We start from the raw sequence: 23,966 nt of genomic DNA, 5'->3' as shown, positions 1-23,966 counted from the left end.
GAGGATACAAAGAAATAGAAACCTTTCCTGCTCTAGAAGAGACACAGACATAGTGACAAAAAGTTCTTTATGGGCTATTCAAGTATTATAAAACATTTGCTAGAAATTCCTAGAATGTGTAGAGGATTGACCACTCCTGTGGTCAATCCCGTGGGCAGGCAAGGGAAAGAAAAGGAGAGGTTTTGTAGAGGCAACAGCTTTTGTTTTTCCTTGTGAACGATGCCTACGTGTTAGCCAGCTGGATGGGCACGAGACAGACATTGCAAGATGAAGGAGCAGAGGAGGGGGCAGTTCTGAACTGGAAACAGCCTGGGGGAGTTCAGACAAATGGCTCAAGTGTAAGCAGAGGGGGTAAGAGAGAGCAGCAAGGGGCTACAGAGTTCAGCAGGAGCCAGATCCCTGGAGGCCCTGAACGTCATGTTAAGGAAGCTGGGTTTTTCCCTGAGTGCTGGTATTTTCTTTCAAGTGTGGTTCTTGAACCCCTGTGGTGGAATGGCTCGAACGCAATCAAAATGTGATTTTGCAGATTTGCTGCAGAAGAAGCTCTCAGAGTCCAGGTGTCTTTTATGTTTCCCTGTTGATTCTGTTGATTCTGAACTTCCCCAAAGTTCCAGACATTCTGCTTTAAGGGTAGAGGGAACTGTAAGAGTGTTCAGTGAGAATGGGATGGGATTGTATGGAATGATAACATGTCACATTCACTGTTCAGTAAAATGCTGGCTCAGTGGGAAAGACAGATTCAGGGAGTGAGATACCAGAGACACCCTCTCAGGGAAGCCTACGTCAGCACTAGAGTGAAACTCAAGTAGAATAAAGAATATACTGGCTGGGGCCGGCTCTGTGGCATAGTGGGCTAAGCCTCCACCTGTGGTGCAGGCATCCCATATGTGTGCCAGTTCAAGTCCCGGCTGCTCCTCTTCTGATTCAGCTCTATGCCTATGGCCTGGGAAAGTAGCAGAAGATGGCCTGTGTGCTTGGGCCCCTGCACCTGCATGAGAGACCCAGAGGAAGCTCCTGGCTCCTGGCCTTAGGTTGGCCTGACTCCAGCCATTGAAGCCATCTGGGGAGTGAACCAGAAAATGGAAGACTTTTCTCTCTCTCTCTCTCTCTCTCTCTCTCTCTCTCCTTCTCTCTGTCTGTAACTTTCTCTCTCAAATAAATAAATAAAATCTTAAAAAAATATATCAGTTGATCCTTGAAATCACCGACACCTGTGCATCTGGACTATCCAAGGTCAAAACCAATGTCTTGTATTTGATTTTGTGTGTCCTGGGTCAGTTGAGGTCAAAGTCTAGTTTGGAGAATAGTAGGAGGCTAATGATGTAAACAAAGAAACCGATCTCTTGCTTTCTGCCTGCCAAGTGGATGCAGTTGAAGTCATGTACGTCGAACTTGTGTGTGAGATGAATCCACTGTATGGCAGCTGAGAGAGTGAGCCTAAACCGAGGGTACGAGTTGGGGCAGAGTGTGGAGCTGAGGGAAGAAGACAGGCCAATACGAGAGAGATGTGGAGAGTGAAAGGCTAGGGCTCAATCACTGACTGGATGAGGGATTTGAAAGCAAGGGGAGGGCTTAGTTTCCTGGTTTACATAACTAGGTAGATAATGATACTGTTGGTTGAGATTAGAAATGTGAGGAGAGGAATAATTCGGATGTGTTGAATTTGAGATACAAATAGATTATTCATGTGTTCATGCTGGCCTGGAGGTGGGAGAGTGCTTGGGCTGAAAAATCTTTGCACCATCACACCAGGTATTGATGTCAGGAACAGGAGTACGTGTGCTGGGGATTGACTTTATTGGACTGGAGTAGAACCCGGAAAGCAGTATCAGGCTTTTCTGAGTTTCCCTACTGAATTTATCAGGCACCGAGGCTCGAGAACCACTGGTGTGCAATAGCAGAGAAGGAACTGTTGTTCAAGAGAAAGAGATGGAAGTAAGGATCCGTCCGGGGGAGCGAGAAGGAATAGAGGAGAAAGATGAGGAGTTGGGGAAAATGTTCTCATGAAAGCCAAAGGGGAGCGGTCAGCGGAAAAAGAAAGGGGTGGGGGTGGGTGGGTGGGGGTGGGTGTCAGCCGTGGACCTGGAAGAAGCAGTTGGTTTGCTCAGGCAGTTTCTGAGAGTGCTGAAACTTCACGTGGCATAAATGGAAAGTAAGGAGAATGGAGACAATGTTATGAAGGCAATGTCCTTCCTCCCTACCTCCCTGCTTTTTTGTTTGTTTTCCAATGGGAAAGATTAATGTATTAAAAGGAGGCAGAAAAATCTTCTTGTTACCCTGGTGGCCTTCACCACCATTGAGCACGTATTGCATGAAAGTCGGCCACTCATTGTATCAGACTTGATTATATACCATTCCTCACTGTTTCTTAAGGGCTGTTCTTATCATTCTTGTTATAGACTTAAGTGCAGGGCCCATTTCTTAAACCTCTTTTTTTTTTTTTAAAGACTTATTTATTTATATGAAAGGCAGAGAGATGGAAGAACACATAGGAAGAGGGAATATGACAGAGAGAGAATCTTCCATCCACTGGCTTGCTCCCCAATTGGTGCCAACAGCCATGGACAGGCTAGGCTGAGGCCAGGAGCCAGGAACTCCATCTAGGTCTCCCACATGAGTGGCAGGGCCTTGACACTTGGTCCATGTTCCGCTGCCTTCCCAGGCCCATTAGCACAGAGCTGGATCAGAAGCAGAGGAGCCAGGACACGAACTGGCGCCCTGATGCGGGACACTGGCATCACAAGCAGTGGCTTAACCCACTGTGCCTTCAACGTCTCCAAGTCACATTCTCCCATACTCAGCACGGGGGCAGGGACGTTCTCAGGAAGTGTGTGCGCCCTTGACAAAAAGGGCCTTCCCCTTATTAATAAATGCTTCCCAGAAGGGGAAGTGATGGACTTCGATTACCAGATTTTTTTCACTCAAATAATACCACATATTTATTTTAAAAATATAAGCAGTGCAAATGGGTAAAGAGTAAAAAGTCTACCTTTTCCCCACTTCTAGAGACAACTACTGTTAAGTGTCTTACATATCCTGCAGACAAACAGGGACATAAAAGATGTTCAAAAAGTTCATGGGAAACATGTATCATTAAATAAAAACTATGCATGGGTTTCAAACAGTTTTTCACTGAAATAAAAAATAGCATTAAAAATTATTTGTGAAGCAGAGATACAAGCAAACAGACAGAGATCTCCCATCTGCTGGTTTACTCCCCAGACGCATGTAACAGCAGGAGCTGGGCCAAGCATAAGGCAGGAGCTGGGAATTCGTTCCAGGTTTCTCTCATGGGAGGACCGACTACCTGAGCCACCGTCTGCTGCTTCCCAGGCTCTGCATCGGCAGGGAGCTGGAGATGGAAGCAGAGCCCCATTCAAACCCAAGCACTCATATTTTGGATACAGACATCTCAGATGGTGTCTTAACCACTAAGCCAAATGCCCGCCCCAATAAACTCTTAGTTTCATGGACTTATTGAAATACTCTGGCATAAGAATGTACATCCCTTTGTCTTTAGGTCAAATACTTGAAGTCCTCATTCTCTAAGAGTCGGGATGAGAAGTCCCCATAAGCCGGCTGTCATGCCTTTGCTCTGAAAGCTCTAGTACTTTCTTCCCTGGCGTGCAGAGCCTAAGATACACGTGAGCATGAATAGGCGGCTCGCTTCTCCCGGAAAGCAAGTGGTTGAAGCTGGGACTGCAAGAAAATATTATTACTGCCTTGGGGCATGAGGGGAGGGTGGGAGGGAGCTGGGCTTGGGTGAGCTGTCTGACAGGTGCTGAATAGGAAGGTTGTCTGGGCCCTGCTGAGTGCCACCACTTTCTTACCAACCCCGTATGCCTCTGGATAAAGGGCTCCAGTGTCCTCTCCTCACCCAAGGTCGGGAATTAGGGAGTGTCTCTGTCTCATGTGCCACCTCCTGCGGTCCCCAGAGCAGCTTAAAGTCACATCTGCTATTAGCATTGTGGCCCCCAGTCTCAGCACTGGATTACCTAACTGGGCAGACCGAGGGGAGGGAGTCAGCTAGCTAACCTTTCTCCTCCAGCTGCATCTGTTACCCAGGGTCCCCGCGATGACTGCGGACTCTGGAATCAATGCTGATTCAGTCTCAGTGAATCCATGAAACCGAGCCAGGCTCTTCCCTTTAATAGGCTCTAATTTCCTCATCTATTAAATGGAGCTCACAACAATGACCAGCCTCATAAAAAGGAAAGTCATTGCTTTCCGTGGCTGTCGGGGCTTTATGGGGCCGGGTTTCTTAAGAACGGAGACCGTGTCTTACACCGATCTTCATTTAATAAATGAAGGAGAGGCACTGTCATCTCCAGTTTACGTTCAACACACTAAATGCCTCCCTCCGGCCTTGGTATTCAGCCACTGTCTGTTTATGCAGCCTTCCGGCACCTAAGCAAAGAAGCAGGAAGGTGATTTTTATGCACAACCCCTCCCCGCTTCCTTACAGCAATGGCAGCGATCTCTACATGAAATGAACAGTGCCGGTCTGTGGGAGGATCACCTCTGTTCTGGGGTAATGGTGGCAAAAATCAGCTGTGGTTTCTCCAGGACTTGCCCATGGGGGATGGGGGTTTGTCCTCATTGTCGTCACCTCAGGCTATGACACCTTTCTCCAGAACCTTCCATCATATCACAGTGAGGCTGGCGGAGGGTGTGGGTCATCTGTGCTGGTACTGACAGAGACAAGTGTGAATCGGCACAGGCTGGTGCGAGGCCAAGGGCCTGCTTCAGAGGAAGCAGATAAGGCCGTTATCACTGGGAAGTGATGAAGAACAGAACCTTGGAGGAGGCCCTCCTGCCTTGTCCTACTCCCCACCCTGCAAAAAATCATCAAAACCCCCATCTTCACAGATGCCCGCAGCCCCATCTTTGGCTGTTCATTTTATTGGGTCAGTTGCCACTAGTGTGACACCATCCCTCCCACGGAATTGGTCCTTGGGGTGCCTCTGTCCCTGCCAGCTCCCTTTGTCCTCCTCCCATCAGTCAAGCAGGCTCCTCCCCTTTCCTTTCACAGTTCGTCCTCTGCCCTGTCACTCAGGGCTGTCCTTGCCCCCAGCCTGAGAACTTGAGCAGCCTGCTTCCTATAGAACGCACTCTTGTTTAGGTTGCTTGTGGCCGATCTTGAGAATGAGGATTAAGAGAAGTAACAGACACGGAGTAAAGACCTGAGAAACCTAGAACCCTCCCCAGGCTCCTGCCCCGTGGAGCCTGAGTCTCCCTCTGAGGCCTCCTTGTTTTGTCCTCCACCTTGGTCCCCAGGGTGGAGAGGCCACAGTCATACCATCACCTCCCTCACTCTCTTTCCCTTGGTGCTCATCTTAAAGGTACAGTAGCATTGAAGACTTGATGCTGTCTTCAGTTTTCTAATCAATGTTTACTGCTCACCTGCCAGGTCCTGGGTACTGGCCCATGAGCTGGAAATGTGGTGTTGGTCATGGTCCCTCCTCTTAGGAGGCTGTCAGCCAGGGAATGAGGACAGGTAATTGATGGACAAATCAGCGAGGAAACTTGATAACCACTCAGAAATGAGAAGGTGGCAAATCAGGATGGAGACGGCAGGAGGGGGCCTCTGGGTGTCATTTGAATTGAAACCTGCAGGATGGGGGCCAGGCCATAGTGCAGTAGGTTAATCCTCCATCTGCGGCACCTGCATCCCATATGGGCACCGGTTCTAGTCCTGGTTGCTCCTCTTCCACTCCGGCTCTCTGCTGTGGCCTGGGAAAGCAGTGGAAGATGGCTCAAGTGCTTGGGCCCTTGTACCCATGTAGGAGACCCAGAAGAAGCTCCTGGCTCCTGGCTTAGGATCAGTGCAGCTCCGGCCATTGCAGCCAACTGTGGAGTGAACCAGCAGAAGGAAGACCTTTCTCTCTGTGTGTCTCTCTCTCACTGTCTGTAACTCTACCTCTCAAAAAAATAAATAAAATCTTAAAAAAAAAAAAAAAAGAAACCTGCAGGAGGACAAGGAGTCAGTTTTTCAGAGCAATGGGCGAACAGCTGGGTGGAGGCAACAGCAAGTGCCAAGGCCCCGCAGCAGTGTGTGGCGGAGAGTGACACAGGGAGGGCAGAAGGGGTAAGCAGAGGCCAGAAAATGCGGCTCTAGGAGTTTATAGTAATGCACTTGTTTTTCTCTTTAATAGACTATCTGATATGTTACATTGAGAAGAGATTCCTACTTTTCTTTTAAAAGATTTAATTTATTTGAAAGGCAGAGCATCAGAGAGAGCAAGAGAAAGAGCGAGAGCGAGAGAGAGAGGGAGAGAGAGAGATCCTCTATCCATTGTTCATCCCTTAAATGGTCATAACATCTGGGGCTTGGCTTGTTTAAAGCCAGGAGCTAGGAACTCCATCCAGGTTTCCCACATGGGTGACAGAGGCCCAAGCACTTGGATCATCTTCTGCTGCTTTCCCAGGCCATTAGCTGGGAGCTGGATTGGAGTGGAGCAGTTGGGACTCAAACTGGCGCTCTGACATGAGATGCTGGTGTTGCAAGTGGCGGCTTTACCCGCTGCACCACAGCTCCAGTCCCAGTGCCTTTGTTTCATATTAGATGTCAAGGTTTTAGGCAGTGGAGGGACATGATATGATATGTATTTTTGAAAAATCGCTGTGGCAGCGTATGAAAAACGTAGTTGCTTGGTCACCTTTTCAAAAAGTGTGCAGTGAAGGGCTGGTTGGTATCACCTTGTTTTAAATCAGTGATTGACAGTTGTGGGGAAAGATGTCACCCACCTCTGCACCAACAAGGAGTCCTGGGAAAGTAGCCTCTCCAGCCTGTGTATGGGGAGTCTGTTCTTCCCTGGGCCAGAGGTGAGGGAGGGAGGGGAGCAGGTTATGTCTTGGAGTGGACAGAGGGCCGGCCCTGCAGGGCAGGGGACACTGGAGCCCCCAGGGAAGCTATGTAAGCAGTTTTCTCGATCTCCCTGCGTATGGAGCTTGGCTCCATACATTGTGGAGATGGCCTTTAGCCCTGTAAATCTAGCTCTCTTTTCCTGGTTTATGGCTTTATGGTCTATTAAATAGCAATCTCTTGCCATCACTTATTTCTCAATGGTACTCAAGCCTAAGTTAAGCACGAGTGGGACAGATTGAAATACTCAGAATGGTTGTAGCAATACTGAAGACCCCAAGAGGAGTGTGATGGACTGGGGTCTGGCTGAGAATGTTCTAGCTAGCGTGCTCTCCCCAGCACTAGGCGCAAGACCGCGCTGGCACACTTCGCTGCTCTTAGGACGTTAAGTCTGTAGAATTACCTGCTCAGAAATACTGTAAGGAGTATCTGGGGAGGTGCCTTCCCCACCCGCCATGTGGCTCCTGCTGTCTTTCCACAGTGCCTTTACCATTTCCGCTCAGAGAAAGGCATGAGAACTCCAAAGGAAAACTGAAGAGGAAGCACACCGTTCCCAAGATCCCTTTCGATCAGACTGCTGGGCTCTCATAGCCCTTACAAGGCAATGCTCAAAGCAGTGCACGCCCTGGCCAACCAAGGCTCTGCTAAGAGGATTTACTCCCACAGCCGCACCTGGTGAAGCTATACAGAGCACCAAATCTGCATCTCCAGCTTAATTCCTCTCCAGGAGCCTGAATTCAGTGTTTGACTGCCGGCTTGTTATTTCCTGGATACCCCACCAGCGTCTTGCTGTCAACATGTCCCAAACTAATTCATCATCTTTCCCCTTCCTGGCTTTCCTGTTGATGGCATCACTGTTCCCTCTGCTACCCTGGCTGGATACGTCTGAGTCACCCTTGACTCATCCTTCTCTCTTACTCTCTGGCTCAGATCCACTGCCGAGTCCTGTAGTATCTGTTTCCGTGATGTCGCTTGAATCTGTCCCTTCCCTCCTCTTGCCACCGTCCCTTCTCAGTGTGGGCTGTCATCACTTCCTCCCTGATGGGAGCTTCCTAACTTATTCCCTTACTCTTAACCCACCTCACACTGCTGCTCACTTAAGCCTCCTCAAACACAGATCCAGTTACATCATGCTCTTGCCCAAAGCCTACCACAGCTCCCCACTGCAGCCCTGTTAAATACAAACCATTCATACCATTCGAAAGTCACAATTCCTTTTCTAGTACTCCTTGTTCAATTTAAATATGCTAATCACTGGTGTGGAGCATGAATTATTTTTCTTTCTTGAACTCCCTGAATCTTTCTAATCTTGCAAAACCTGCTAAGATCTTATATTACTAAGTTTGGTATTACATGCATTTCTATACTTGTTATATCTCTTTAGATGTTTCAACAATCCTATTTTATTTCTCACATTTATTTTTGGGTATCTATGTGTACTAGACATTGTTCTAAAAGCTTTGCATGTGTGAAATAATTTAACACAGTTCTAATTGAAGCTCCATTTTACTAATGGTAAAACTGTGCTGCAGGGAATTTGAGTAGCTGGTTGAGATTCTGTAACTAAGAAGTGGCAGAACCAGAATTCAGAGTCATGTAGTCTGACCCCAGAGCCTACTCTTTTAACCACTGAACCCATGTTAGTCTTTGCTACCTGCATTCCTGATGTTATAGTTTGGATTTAGCTGATGCTTTAAAACTGACCTGAAACAGAAAGCTTGTGTCCATTAATGATCAGAAATATCAATGGCAGGTAGTGTGCAAGTGTAACTTGATATCAAGAGCTGACTTCAGGGCTTCCCAGGAAGTCCCTAAGAAGCTAAGAGGCTGCTTTGTGGTATTTCTGTCCCACTTGTTCTTCTGTTTTTCTCCTTCCAGTACATGGGCTGTATTGAAGTGCTGCAATCAATGAGGTCACTGGATTTTGGAATGAGAACCCAAGTGACAAGGTAAGAGACCAAAAATGAGAGAGGTTTTTAAGACTGTAGTTTGTTACGATAGTTTCTCCTTCAGGAATCACGTGCAAGCCTTCAGACATTGTGAGTCTTATTCACGTGGCTGGAGGGTAGAACATAACCCAGGGACCTTGGATGAGTGGCTTTATTTATCATGTGAAAAAGTCCCCAACTGGATGGCAGAGCATCTGCATCCCATATGAAGATTAATAAGATGATGAATTATACAGAAATAGCTGGTTTCCCAGGTACCAAAAGTATTTAAAATGATGCCTGGAATTAGGACATTACTGAAGCTCAGATCTGCCAAGGACATAGCTGAAAATAAGACCAGACAAGAACTTTTAACAGCAGAAAGCCCAGACTGTCCCCTTTAATGGCATTCCTGGTAGGAGGACTTGCTCATGCCTCGTCCAGGTCCCCCTTCTCTGTGTCCAGGGAGCTGAATGGCACATTTGGACCAGGGGAGCTTTACCCAAGATAACCCCAGGCTGCTTTGGGGAAGAAATCAGAATCCTTGTTAGATTAAACTCAATTCAGAAGCAGAAATATAAGCCATGGCTCATTAAAGCCAAGTTCCAAGCAAGAATGGAAAGGAAAAGAAGTGAATGCTGACCTCTGACTCTGGGAGAAGAGTAGGGTGAGAGAGAGGAGCTGAGAGGATTGGGTTGATGAGTGATTCAGGATGAAGACTCGGGTGTCCACTGGACCTGGTGCTGAGGTGTGTCTGGGGAATGCCACTGTGCCATTGCAGACCACGTGTTCTGAAGGTGAATGCTCTCATTACAAAGAGAAGATAACTTCTTAAGGCTCATACCATGGAATTCTACCCTTAGAAAAAGCTTTTGTGGTCCAAAAAATTTAGGAAAAGAAACTGTTCACTTTTTGTTACTGTAACAAAATACCTGAGGCAGGCTAACCTTTAAATAAAAAGGTTTATTTTGGCTAGTGATTGTGTGGGTTCAAAAAGCACAATGCAGGCTTTGACGAGGGTCGTCTGTGGCTGCATCCCATCATGGCGGGAGCAGGTGCTTCTCCGTGTGTCTCTCTCCCTTTCCTATAAAGCCACCCACATTCAATCACAAGGGCTCTACTCTGTAACCTAATCTCATCACAGTACAATTAGCATAGGACTTTGGGAACTAAACACTGGCCTGAGTTTGGGGAGAGAAATACTGAAACTGTAGCAGGAACCACATTGCTCTTTAGCAAAATCACAGTTTCCAAGAGTGTGGTTAAAACTGAGAGGTCCAGGCTGGCGCCGCAGCTCACTAGGCTAATCCTCTGCCTGCAGCACCGGCACCCCGGGTTCTAGTCCTGGTTGGGGCACCAGGTTCTGTCCCGGTTGCTCCTCTTCCAGTCCAGCTGTCTGCTGTGGCCCAGGAGTGCAGTGGAGGATGGCCCAAGTGCTTGGGCCCTGCACCCGCATGGGAGACCAGGAGAAGCACCTGGCTCCTGGCTTCAGATTGGTGCAGCGCACCGGCCGTATAGTGGTCATTTGGGGAGTGAACCAACGGAAGGAAGACCTTTCTCTCTGTCTGTCTCTCTCTCTCTCTCTCACTGTGTAACTCTGCCTGTCAAAACAACAACAACAACAACAACAAACAAACAGAGAGGTCCTGTGCTGTCGCTTGTGAAACTCCTATTTTATCTCAAGATTCTCTAAAGTTATCCAGCCCTAGAATAAACATAACGAGCATCTCAGAGATCCCTGGGGGTCCCTAAAGTGCATGTTGATTTGGACCCTCTGCCTTGTGATACATCAGTCTCTGTCTTTCCAAAGTTCTCCTCAACAATCCTTGTGCAGCCAAACAAATGAAATATAATCCTGGTTTTGTGCTGCTTTGACACTTGGTGCCTACCTTAGTCTCTGGCATATGGAAGATGCTCAAAGGATATTTAAGGAATAGATACATGGTTCCGCCTGACTACACTTTCAGTATTTGCAGAGAGCTACAACATTTCTTCTCCCCTTCAAATATCTTTCACATTCTCGGCCCGTTCAATGATCCTTCAGTGACGTAGTTCCTAAACTGCTTCCCACTCTGTTAACTCCACTTTGAACACACACTGTGGGCCTTATTTCTTTTTATTATTTTTTTAAAATTATTTATTTATTTGAGAGACACAAAAATGCACTGAGAGTGAGAGTTCCCAGCCCCCGAGTTCATTCCCTAAATGCCCACAATGACCAGGGCTGGCAGGAGCTGGGAACTTGATCAAGGCCTTCTATGTGGGTGGAAGAGATCTACCTACTTGAGCCATCACCTGCTGTCTCTAAGAGTATGCATTAGCAGGAGCCTGGAGTCAGGAGCTGGAGCTGGAGCTGGGGTTGGAGCTCAGGCACCCCAGTATGGGACATGAGAATCCTAACCTGTGTCTTACAGCTAAGCCAGGTGCCCACTCCCACTTGGATGATTCTTGACCTGAGAAAACCCTTCCTCCAATTCTTAGCAGACTATAGTTAAGAAGAAGAGGGTTGAGATCCAAGTACCTGGAGTAGGGGCATAGAAGAAAGGAGTGCCCACCGTCCTAACTTGAGTGCTCTGGTCTGTGTGTCCCCCCAGATTCACTGCTGAAATCCAAGTGGTGGGAGCATTTAGGAGATGATTATGCCATAAGGACAGAGTGTCAGGAATGAGACTAATAACTTTAGAAAGAGGTGTGAGGGAGCTGTTTGCCCCTTTTCCCATACAAGGATGCAGCAGGAGGTAACAACTGTAAGGCAGAGAGTAAGTATTCACGACTCCACGTTTGCTGGTACCTCCAGCTTGGACTTCCCAGCCTCCAGAACTGTAACAAATAAGTTTCTATGATTTATAAATTACTTCCTCTAAGCTATTTTGTTATAGCAGCAGGAGTTGACCAAGACACTGAGGGTGACTGCTTTTCTGTCCATTCACCCACTCATTCATTGGCTCATTCTCTTTCACTTATATATTTATGGAGTGCCCCTTAAGTGCCTGAAACCATTCAAGAATCCAGGGGCCAGTGTTGTGGCACAGTGAGTTAAGCTGCAGCCTGGCATGCCTGCATTCCATATTGGAGTGCTGGGTCCAGTCCAGGCTACTCTGCTTCCTGACCCAGTTCCCTGTTAACATGCCTGGGAAGCAGCAGAAGATGGTTCAAGCCCTTGAGTCCCTCTCTTATGTAGGAGACCTGGATGGAGCTCTTGGCTCCTGCTTTCAGCCTGGCCTAACCCTGGCTGTTGCAGTCATTTGGAGAGTAAACCAGTGGATGGAAGATATCTCTCTCTCTCTCTCTCTCTCTCTCTCTCTCTTTCTTTCTTTCTTTCTTTCTTTCTTTCTGTCCCTCCTTCTCTCTCTACCTTTCAGTAAATAAGTATATAAATAATTTTTTTAAAAAATTAAGGATTCAGCAGTGAAAAAGACAAAGCCTCTGCTCTCATGGAGCCTCCAGTCTAGCAGGGAAGACAGAATGTGGAAGGAAATAATTAAGTGTATCATGTACTTTCTGATAATAGAAAGTGCTGTCACTCTAACAATAAAACTAAGAGGACAGAGATGTAGGGAGTTGGCTTTGCAATTTCACTTTATACTTAACAAAAGTATGAAAAAATTATTCACAATCCATCTAGACATAATGTCTTTTAACATTCTGTGGTTGGAGATATCTTTCTTGTCCTTTTCTTTTTTTCTATACATGAGGTTCCAATTATTTTTTATGGAAAATCCAAACAATGTTATATACTGTTTCTCTCTATTGAACTTTTTCCTGTTGCTAGATATTCAAAAATATTTATGTTGTGGTAAAATATACATAGTATAAAATCTATACCTTAACCGTTTTTAGGAGTATGGTCCCATGTCATCGAGTGCATTCATATTGTGGTGCAACCATCGCCACTTCTCTCCACAGAACCTTTTTGTCTTTCCAAACTGGAAAGCTGCATACTCATTAAACAGTCAACTACCATGCTCTGCCCCTCCAGCTCCTGATAACCACCATTCTGCTTTCTGTACCTCTGAATCTGATTGCTTGAAGGACCTCCTGCAAGTGGAATCACAGTTCTTGTCTGTTTCTGTCTGCCTTCAAGTATTCAGTATCTTCACAGTGTAGCATGAGTCAAAATATCATTCCTTCTTATGGCTGAGTACTCTCCCATTGTGTATATGTGTACTACTTTTTCCCTATCCATGAATCAGTCAATAGATATTTTTCACTTTTGGCTGTGTATCATTCTCTTATTTTTCATTATTATTTTAATAGAAAACTTTTATTTAATAGAAATTTTGAAAGCACAACTTTTGGATTATAGCAGTTCTTCCCCCCATAACCACCCTCCCACAAACAAACTATCCCATCTCCTACTCCCTTTCCCATTCCATTCTTCATTAAGATTCATTTTTAATTATCTTTGTATACAGAAGATCAACTTTACACTGAGTAAAGATTTCAACAGTTTGCACCCACACAGACACACAAAGTATAAAGTACTGTTTGCAAATTAGTTTTACCATTACTTCTCATTATTATTTTTAAAGATTTATTTGAAAGGCAGAGCAGCCTGGTTCATTCTCCCCAAATAACCACAATAGCCAGATCTGGGCCAGGCTGAAGCCAAGTTCCAACCACTCCATCCTGGCCTTTCCCATGTGGGTGGCAGGGACCCAAGCACTTGGACCATCTTTGCCTTTCCAGGTGCAATAGCAAGAAGCTGGATTAGAAGTGGAGCAGCTGAGACTTCAACCTGCACTCTGATATGGGATGCTGGTGTTATTAGTGATGACTTAACCCGCTATGTCACAATGCCAGCTCGACTTTCCATTATTATAAATAATACTATTATGACCATTTTATCCATAGCTCTTGCTTATTCCCACGGGATGAATTCTAAAATTAGTATCACTAAGTCAAACTAAATAAATACTTTGAAGGTTTTTGATGTATGTTGCTAGATAGCTCTGTAGAAGAACTATACTCATGGATACTCTTTTCTCTGAGCTATCTATCCTTTGTATCTGTTTTTTAAAAAATCTTCATCAATGTATAAGGCTAAATTTCCCAATTTATTTATTTATTTTTAAAACTGCCACTTTTTTTAAAAAAATTATTTATTTGGAAGAGTTATACAGAGTGAGAAGGAGGGAGGGAGGGAGGGATGGAGGTCTTCCATCCACTGGTTCACTCCTCAATTGGCTGCAAAGGCTGAAGCTGTGCCTATCTGAAGCAAGGAGCCAAGAGCCTCTTCCAGGTTTCCCACGTGGATGCAGGGGTCCAAGCACATGGGCCATCTTGTACTGCTTCCCAGGCCATAGCAGAGAGATGGATCAGAAGTGGAGCTGCCGGGATTTGAACCAGTGCCCATATGGGATGCCGGCACTGCAGGTGGTGGTTTTACCCTTTATGCCACAGTGCTGGCCCCCTATTATTTAATAAGCAGTGAAATGCTGACTTCTTTTTCTCTGTCATGAAGATAGTTGGTGATCACTGCACACACCCAGGGGAAGGTCTCTGGATGTTATTCCTTACATATGTACCCTGTACATGACTCAAGCATGGCAGATTGTATTCTAAGCACCTGTGTGGCAGCTTGAGGTGGTGTTCTATAGTTTTTAGGCTGGGTGGTCAGGAAGGTCTCCCAGAGAAGGCATTTGAGTCCAGACCTGACTAAAGGGAGCCAACCAGCCATGGGCACGTCTGGGAGAAGAGAGCTCACAGCAGAATGCAGGAAGACAGCCATAGACGTCATTGCTCCATGCATCAGCACTCGGTCGGTTTTGTCAGGGTGGGAGAGACTGGGTATTTCCTCCAGAGTGGATGTGAAAATCGCTAAATGGATCCCCACTCAGGAAGAGAAGCTGAGTGGAGGGGAGAATCCAGTTTAATGGACCCTTTGATGTGTAATGGTCCTACTTGAAGTCAGTAGTCTGAGGACCTTACCTGCGGTGGGGCTTGAACACTTGAGACTGATTCCCACTCACCAGGACTGCCCAGCCAAGCCCTTGCTTCAGAGTCTATGTTCCAAGCTGCTCCTGCCCGGCTTCCTCAACCCTTTCCCCAGGTCTTGTGAGGGTTGAAATGCTATGCCTTGTATGCCTGGGCTGAACAGAAAGCTTGGAGCTGCCTGACCCAAAAGGAAGTGGAAGAAAAACCCACCAAGAAAGGTTAGATAGAAGACACAAGAGAAGGTGGCGGCAAATAGGTTGTGTCCCAGTTTAAGGAATTAGCGAAAATCTAAATCTACTCACAGCAAAATCATCATCGCAGATTTCAACTCTGGGTTCCCTAGTAAATTCCTTGCCAGCATTTCAAAGAATATTCAGAATGGAAAAAATTATTTTCACATTTTTTTCCCCCTGGGAGCTCACATATTGCTGAAAGTGTGAGTGATCTTTGAAACTCTAGGCCTTGGGCAAACCTTTGGCACAGTGGATTAGATGCCACTTTGGATGCCTACATTCTGTATTGGAGTGTCTGGGTTCAGGTTCTGGCTCTGTTTCCTATCCAGCCTCCTCCTAATACACACCCTAGGAGGCAGCAAGTGATGGGTTAAGTAGCTGGGTCCCTGCCACCCATGTGGGAGATCCAGTTTGAATTCCTGGCCCCTGCTTCAGCCTGCCCTAGCCCTTGCTATTGTGAGCTTTTGGGGAGTGAGCCAGCAGGTGGAAGATCTCTCCTTATCTATCCATCTCTCTGCCTTTCAAATAAAATGAAAATGTTGAAAATTGAAGCTCTAAGTCTGGTAGAATGTTCTTTAAGTGAATATAAGCTTAAGTGTTAGTACACTCTCCAAATCCTCCCTCCCCATACAGTCATTGGATAGGAATATTTTATTTGAGCCCAGAATCATTTCTTTAAGCCCTCCCTCACCTTGGCATTGAACTGGCACAGTCAGCAAAGTGTGTATCTCAAAACTGTAAGTGTTGCTGCCTCTGAGCAGATGGCTGCATAGTTCTGACTTGAAAGTTAAGAAAATGGGTCACTTTCCATTTAGCCTGCATTTTGCACTCTGCCTCCCAAATATTTCTTCTTTTTCCTCCATTTTTCTTTTTCCTTTTTTTTTAAAGATTTATTTTTATTTATTTGAAATACAGAGTTACAGAGAGAGGTAGAGATAGAGAGAGAGAGATAGATATTCCATCTGTTGGTTCATTCCCCAAATGGCCACAATGGCCAGAGCTGGGCCCATCCGAAGTCAGGAGCCAGGAGTTTCTTCTGGGTCTCCCATGTGGGTACAGGGGCCCAAGGACCTGGGCCATCTTCTACTGCTTTCCCAGGCCACAGCAGAGAGCTGGATGGGAAGAGGAGCAGCCGGGACTAGAACCAGAGCCCATATGGGATGTGGGTGCTTCAGGCTGGGGCTTTAACCCACTGCACCACAGCACAGGTCCTGTTTTTCCTTCTTTTTCTTGTTCTCCTTCAACTTCTCTGTGTCTTTGACACTCTATCACTATTTAAATTGCTCTAGTACCAGGTTTGCTGGCTGTTATCCTGAGAGCATGACTGTTGAAGCAGCTGACCTGGGAGGAAGGGGTTGACCCTGGGAGCAGGAGAGAGATGCGGCAGCGTTCTTGTCATTGGGAGGGACCTTCCTGCAATCATCTGAGGGCTGACTCCTCTGGACCTGGAGCACAGCGAATGCTCAGAATCCAGCAGAGAGGAAGAAGACAAGAGGCCATTTGCTTCCTCAGTAGTTGCCTGGATTTCACCCTTTCAAGGCCCACATCACTTTTCTGCACCTGTTCCAGGTGTATCCCTGGGCAAGCTCCTGGGGCAGCTTCTACTGCTGCTTCTCCACTAATTCTTAGGCAGGCATTCATCCCTGTAAATGGCTCTGGACCAGGTCTCAAGTTTTCATCATAGAGTCTTCCCGCAGAAAGACAGGTGAGAAGGAAGTAAAGAGAAACGAGGCCATTAGGAAAAACAAAGGCTCGCAGCCAGGTTGTCTTGAAAATGTCTGGAAGTCAGTGTCCAAGCAAGGGAAGGGAAGTGGCAGTGGAAACAAGCTCCGGATGATACAGCCGTGCATTTTCCTTGTGATTTTTAAAACAGAAAACCCCCCATTTGACCTAAATCATGGAAATCGGGTCACTAAAAGCTAAAGCCTAGCCTTCTCTTCTTGCAAGGAAGCAGACTTCCTCTGCCCCAATGCTGCCTCCTTGTTTGGGACCATACGGGAGCCTGCCCCTGAGATGAAGCAGACACATCAGGGTAAATCCGCAAGTGGAGCCGGTGGGACGGGCTTGGCGCTCACCTGGAGACCAGAGCGTTACATTCTGAAGTGGCAGAGGGCACGTGGAGTTCCTCACCCCAGTACCCTGAGGGCAGGGGACACCGTTAGTAGAATCACCTCCAGGTCATTGTCCGACTACTTTGTCCTCTTCCGGTATTTGGTACCTAACTAACATGTAACTCATGTTCGGTAACAAAATCAGTCAGACTGAGAGCGAGGCACCTGACGCAGGATCGGCCCACACTAGCTCCAGGGGCAGCTGAGAGGCAGTGGTTTGTGGTAGGTTTGCCTTCTTTGTGTGATGGCCATTCGTTGAGGGGTCTGTGAAGGAAACTAGGTGCCTGTCAGAGAAGAGGTGATGAGTGCTCCTGTTTGGGGTCCTCATTTAAGATTCATTTACTCTAGGATATCGTTAGGGCTGCACGAAGGGAATTGTCTGCTCCATTCCATCCTGTGGGGGTGGGGCTGTAACTGAGTTTCTCATTGGCCTGCTGCTGTGGACAGTAAGCAGGCTGATGGGTGATTTGGTACTGAATAAAGCAAAAAGGAAACGAAGATCATAATTCAGAAGATGTTGTAACTGGGCTAATTTCCTGTTTGTAATGTAATTGCTCCTGAGCAGTGATTCTGCAGTTTTAATTCACTATCTTGAAAATATTGATTCTCTGGCTTCAACAGGACATTAAAGCTAGTTCTCTCATAACAAATGCCTCCTTCTTCTCTCTCCCTCTGTGTGTGTGTGTGTGTGTGTGTGCGTGCGCACATGCACATAACTATCAGGTCCAAAGCAGATCTACGATGTAGCTGAGCAATTATGTATGGATCTAGGCTTGAGATTTTTAAGGAATGTGAACATTAGGGAGGGGAAATACTCTGTAGAGGTAAAATATTTTCATGTGAAGTGGCTAAATTAAGGTACCTATTAGTTTGAAAACAGGTTTGCAGTTATCTAAATTTCTTTTGGATTTTAGAGTGGGATTGGTTATAGGTGTGCATGGATAAGTGTTTGTATCTCTGCTAAGCCTTGGCGTAGTTGAACATCTTGTGGTATTTGGATTCTGATGAAAGTCACAGAGTTAGGAATAGAATTGCCATCTTCATGGTATATAAAATAAGGACTATGGTGTGGGGTGGAGATGAAGTGCTGTCTGTCAACTTGCCAGGCAAGGGAGCTCTGAGAAGAGTGCTAAGGAGAAAGCAAATCATGAGTGTCCAAGTTCTAGCTTATGGCAGTCTTGCTAAGGATAGAACTGTGGTTAAGATGGAATGTGGGGAGCAACTCGGACTAGACTGTTACTGGAATTAAGACTTATTCTATGCATCTGCTCTCCCACAATATGGCGCTGGGAGAGGAGGAAACAGCTTCTACACAGCTGCCTCCAGTTCAACCAATAAACAGCAGGAGCTGCTCCTGATTGGAGGAGAGCTGCATACTCGGCATGTGGGTAGCAGAGTTGGGATTGGTGGAAGAGGACTATAAAGGAGGAGAGAGACAACATGCACCAGGAACATCTATCTGAAGGAACACCTGAGCAGCCCCCGAGAGAGCTGGCCGGCGGTGTGCCGCTCCCCCGCGGAAGTGGGGAAAGTGGCAGGGGGAACCGCCCTTCCACGGAGGTGGAAGGGTCGGTAGCCAACCCGGGAAGAACCAGCAGCAAACCCGGGGAGGGCCGAGCAGATAAAAGAACAACGCAGGGTCCTGTGTCGTTCCTCCACGAAGAGGGGGAGCGACATAATGGTGCCGTGACTCGGATATGAAGCCTAGGAGCAACATAATGGTGCCGTGACTCGGATAGGAAGCCTAGGCAGGGTCTAGTGTCACTCCTCCACGAAGAGGGGGAGCGACAACGGAATGTATAAGATTGATTAAAACAAGTTTCATGGGGCCAGTGCCACGGTGCAGTAGGTTAATCTTCCACCTGCAGCGCCGGCATCCCGTATGGGTGCCGGTTGTAGTCCCAGCTGCTCCTCTTCCAGTCCAGCTCTCTGCTATGGCCTGGGAAAGCAGTAGAAGACGGCCCAAGTGTTTTTGCCCCTACACCCATGTGGGAGACCCAGAAGAAACTCCTGGCTTCAGATCAGGATCGGCGCAGCTCTGGCTGTTGCAGCCATTTAGGGGAGTGAACCAATGGAAGGAAGACCTTTCTTTCCCTCTGTAACTCTACCTCTCAAATAAGTAAATACAATCTTTAAAAAAAAAAAGAAAGAAAAAAGTTTCATTATTCATTGATCAGGAAAGAGTGCTGACTCCAAAAGGGTCTAGTGTCCCCGGGTCAGTGTTCACAGCCTCTATAAGTTGGCTGGAACAATAAACCATGCAATAGAACACAGCTTTCAAGGTTGATATCTCCTAAGCAAGCATTGGAGTTGGTGGAAATATTTTCTTTCACGCGTGTGTAGATGTCAGGAGGCCCTTGCTGGATGCTTGTGTGTGTGTGTGTTCAGCACCTGCCTCTTCTAACTTCAAGTTCCTCTGTTCTCTAGTTCCTCTCAACATGCTTAAGCTAAGATCTTCTCAGATATTTAAATGAAATAGCCAATTATGTTCTTTTAGAAGTCTTCAAAGATGTAGGAACTAAAAAATAATTTTCTATCAGTTGTCCTGACAGCATGACAGAGTCAAATGCAGAGAGAGAGGGTATGAAGGTTATATGGTTATTAGTATAGTTTCTCTCACATAGCAGGTGCACAGTTACTACTTGAAGGCACTGATGTAAGGTTAAAAGGTTATAAGGCAACCCACAGAGGGGAAAATATTTGCAAGTCATGTATCTGATAAGGTATTTTTTAAAAATTTATTTATTTATTTGAAAGTTAGAGTTACAGGGCCAGCGCTGTGGCTCAATTGGTTAATCCTCTGCCTGTGGTGCCAGCATCCCATATGGGTGCTGGGTTCTAGTCCCGTCTGCTCCTCTTCCAGTCCAGCTCTCTGCTGTGGCCTGGAGAAGGCAGTGGAGGATGGCCCAGATGCTTGGACCCTGCACCTGCATGGGAGACCAGGAATAAGCACCTGGCTTAGGATCATCGCAGTGTGCCAGCCATACTGGTCATTTGGGGGGTGAACTAATGGAAGGAAGACCTTTCTCTCTCTCTCTCTCTCCGGCTGCAATGGCCGGAGCTGCGCCGATTCAAAGCCAGGAGCCAGGAGCTTCTTCTGGGTCTCCCACGCGAGTGCAGGGGCCCAAGGACTTAGTCAATCTTCTACTCCGTTCCCAGGCCATAGCAGAGAGCTGGATTGGAAGAGGAGCAGCCGGGACTCAAACCGGCACCCATATGAGATGCCGGCACAGCAGGCAGCATCCCTACCTACAACGCCACAGCACCGGCACCCATGCTTGAGTTTCTAGCAGGTCCTAGAGCAAAGAGAAATCAGTGAGGAGGGGTTGGTGGCCTCTTCCTCTTTCTTGACAGAGAAGCCAGCCCCAAAGCCACACTTGTAGAGGCAGCTATGGTGGGACAGGAGGAAAGAGCGGCCACTCATAGCTACTGGGTGTTGAGCACCACACAGAACTTTTGTATCTCTGCTCTCTTAAGAACTGCGTGGTCACCTGGATGAGGGTACTAGGATTCCCTTATTAAAGCAGGAGGGTTGAGGCTCAGGAAAGTAAGTGACCATCCGGAGCCCACACTGCTGTTCCATGGGGCTCAAACCCAGGTTCTCCCCTCTACAACATTTCCCTACAACACTTACTTTTTCCTAATGATACTGCTTTGGTTTGGACCTAAGAAACTTTTCTTTGGCTGTGAATAGATTAAGATGGTGGGAGACTAGGGGAATATAGGCAGGCCTGCCTCACCTTCAAAACTCACTTTTAGGGGTCCACGTCATTGTGTAGCAAGTTAAGCTACATATGGGATGCCTGCAGCCCAGGCATCCCATATGGGTTATGCTCCACTTCCCATCAAGCTCCCTGATAATGCACCTGGGAAAGCAGCAGAGGATGAACCAAGTGCTTGGACCCTTGTACCCGCATGGGAAACCTGGAAGAGGCTCCTGGCTCCTGGCTTTGGCCTGGCCCAAACGTGGCCATTGTGGCCACTTAGCGAGTAAACCAGTGATGGAAGATCTCTCTCTCTCTCTAACTGTGCTTTTCAAATAAATAAAATGAATCTTTAAAACAAAATCCTTTTAAGTGAGAGAAGAATATCATCATGATCTTCATCATTGCTAATATCAGTTCTCTGGGGGTGACATCCAGTTCTTAAAATTTTCCCAGTTTTTTAAAATTTCTGATTATAAAAGGTGGACCTGGGGACAGAATTGTGCCACAGTGAGTTAAGCTGCTACTTGTGAGGCCAGGATCCTGCATCAGAGTGCCAGTTTGCATCCTGGCTGCTCCTCTTTGGACCCAACTTCCTGTTAATGTGCCTGGGCAGGCACTGGAAGATGGCCCAAGCACTTGGGCCCCTGTCACCCATGTGGAAGAACAGGATGGAAGGCCTGGTTTCTGGTTTCAGCTTGGCCCAGCCCTGGTCATTGTGGCCATTTGAGAAGTGAACAAATGACAAATGGGTAGAAGATCTCTCTCTGTCACTCTGCCTTTTAGATCAATGGATCTGTGTTTTTTTTTTTTGTTTGTTTTTTGTTTTAGAAAAAGTAAATCTGGCTTATTGTGAAAAAAAATAGTCAAATCACTAGAAATAGCCAATAGTAACTGTTTGATATTTGTTTTTTCTAATCATGTTTAAAAACCAAAGTGGGATTATATGTTGTATAGTAATTTGTAACATATTTTTCTCATTTATGAATATTGTACACATTTTCTAAGTGGTTTAAGCCTGAGCAGTAATGGCTTTGATCTGAGTATTAAGGTGAAAGAAGTAATTTTAAGTATATCTCCTTGTTATAGGTATATTATTAAGAGTCTTTTAGACTTTATGTAACAGAAAGAGACTGCCTAGCTTAAGCAAAATGGGGAATTATTTGAAAGGATATTGGGTCTTCTCATTTAACCTGAGGACCACTGGACAAGCCAGCTAACTAGAAGGACCTGGATAGGGCTCTTTAGGCCATTAGCTACAGTAAAAAAGACACTCCCTCATCTCTGGTCTCTTGGTTCCAACTACCAAATTCCCAAGGAAAAGGATGACTGGGATTCAATCCTGGACCAGTTGTCTCTGCCCAGGACAGTGCTGCCCTGGGGAGTAAGTTGTGGGGTGGCGAGGGTGGGGACGGGAAAGCCAGGAGAAAGGCTTGTAAAATGCAGGTAGTAGATGCAGTAAAGAATAGATTTCCATCGCAGGGAGAGGAAGGCATTAGAGCAATTTCTTTGGACAGTTTAAATCATGTTCAAGCGCTCTGCTAAACTCTAATGTTTCTACAATTGTTGATAAATGTGTTTTTTAAAAGATTTATTTATTTGAAAGAATTACACACACACACACACACAGAGAGAGAGAGAGAGAGAGAGAGAGAGAGAGGTCTTCCATCCATTGGTTCACTCCCCAAATGGCTGCATCGACCAGAAGTGGGCCGATCCGAAGCCAGGAGCCAGGGGTGTCTTCCGGATCTCCCACAAGGGTGCTGGGGCCCAAGGACTTGGGCCATCTTCCACAGCTTCCCCAGGCCGTAGCAGTGAGCTGGACCAGAAGTGAAGCAGCCGGGACTCGAACAGGCACCCATGTGGGATTTTGGCACTGCAGGTGGCAGCTTTACCCACTATGCCAGAGTGCTGGCCTGTGGTCAAATGTTTAATATTATCATAGCACAGCATTCATTTTAGAACATAATTCAATTGAGCTGTATTTTTATGTGGTAATTGGACAATTCTAGAAACTTTGAGCCTCCATGTATAGGTTCTGTATATATTTATTCCCTTTTATAGGACCTAGAGCATTATTTTAATGTTTTAGATATTTATAGACATTTATAAAATGGTCATAGTTTTTGTTCCATGACAAGCAGTTTGCAGTATTTATTTTATTTGTTGAGGAGCCCTTGGCCAAGAATGAAACTCCCAATTATAGATCTTTTCCATGGAAAATATGATGCATTTGATGAAGTAGTTTCTAAAAATATGTTGTAGCTAAAAGCAGGGCCTGCTACTTTGTTAGAGAAATATACAGACATTTACAGATGTGCACATAGTATCACACAGCACATACCCTTGAACAGATGCTGGGCGTGCACTCAGCAGCCTAAGTGAGAACCATAGGTATCTGTCCATGTCCAAGCATGGGTTATAGCGGTTGGCCTCGAGTGTTTGAAGAGGAACGGGTTAATCCAGAGATTGAGACACACGGATGTTAAATTAGCCTCAGCATGCGGAGGTGACTCCAGAATCCTAGCTCTGATTGCTGGGTGAAATTGCTCTCTCCTGTGACTTCTTCCCAGGGCTTCCTTAACATGCATACTAGTGTCTCCCTTTTGTGTTTCTTGAGGACCAGATTTCAAGTTTTGATTTTGGATAGGTACACAGGCAGCCCCTGGTCTAGTCACTTGCCACGCGTGGCGCATAGGACTTTTGAGCCACTTTTCCTGGAAGCGCCAATGGTGCAGTTGCTCAGGAACTTCCCGAGAAGGCTCAGAACGTGCCCCAGATCCTGTCTGGCCTGGAAGGGACTGGCTCCTGTTTTAGTGACGCCGTCATAAAGGCTCATCTTTGGGAAGCCTGGGACATGGTTGGATTGATAAATACCTACCATTTAGTGGAGAGGCATCAGGGCTTCTCAAGCCTATATTACGCTTCTTGAGATGACCCTGGAGTTCTTGAAGTCTCCATGGTCACTGCTGATCAGAGGAAAGCAGAAAAGACCAAGAAAATTGAAAGCAGAGGATCTGGCATCCTGACCTAGGCCAAGCTCCAGAATGAAGAACTCTTGGACAACCAGGTCAGGTCCCAGGCCCTAAAGTAGAATGTTTGGCATGTAGGGCACCACTCATATAGAGTTTTGAACTAAAGAATAAAAGTAAATTCACTGAAGATAATCAGTTTGGTTCAGACAGCCT

General features: G+C 46.4%; 1 protein-coding gene across 2 annotated transcripts in view; it reads left to right on the top strand.

Moving 5' to 3' along the window:
* SHC4 (SHC adaptor protein 4) overlaps nt 1-23,966 on the top strand; it is a 142,738-nt gene that overhangs the window by 35,426 nt on the left and 83,346 nt on the right. For both annotated transcript variants that reach the window (XM_008269042.4, XM_070054157.1), the window contains exon 2: nt 8,744-8,814. In XM_008269042.4, the coding sequence (XP_008267264.1) occupies nt 8,744-8,814 (71 nt within the window). The remainder of the gene's footprint in view (nt 1-8,743; nt 8,815-23,966) is intronic.

This window comes from Oryctolagus cuniculus, chromosome 12, assembly GCF_964237555.1.
Source record: "Oryctolagus cuniculus chromosome 12, mOryCun1.1, whole genome shotgun sequence".
NCBI lineage: Eukaryota > Metazoa > Chordata > Mammalia > Lagomorpha > Leporidae > Oryctolagus > Oryctolagus cuniculus.
Note: the sequence above shows the minus strand (reverse complement) of the source record. Positions and strands in the feature narration are given on the sequence as shown.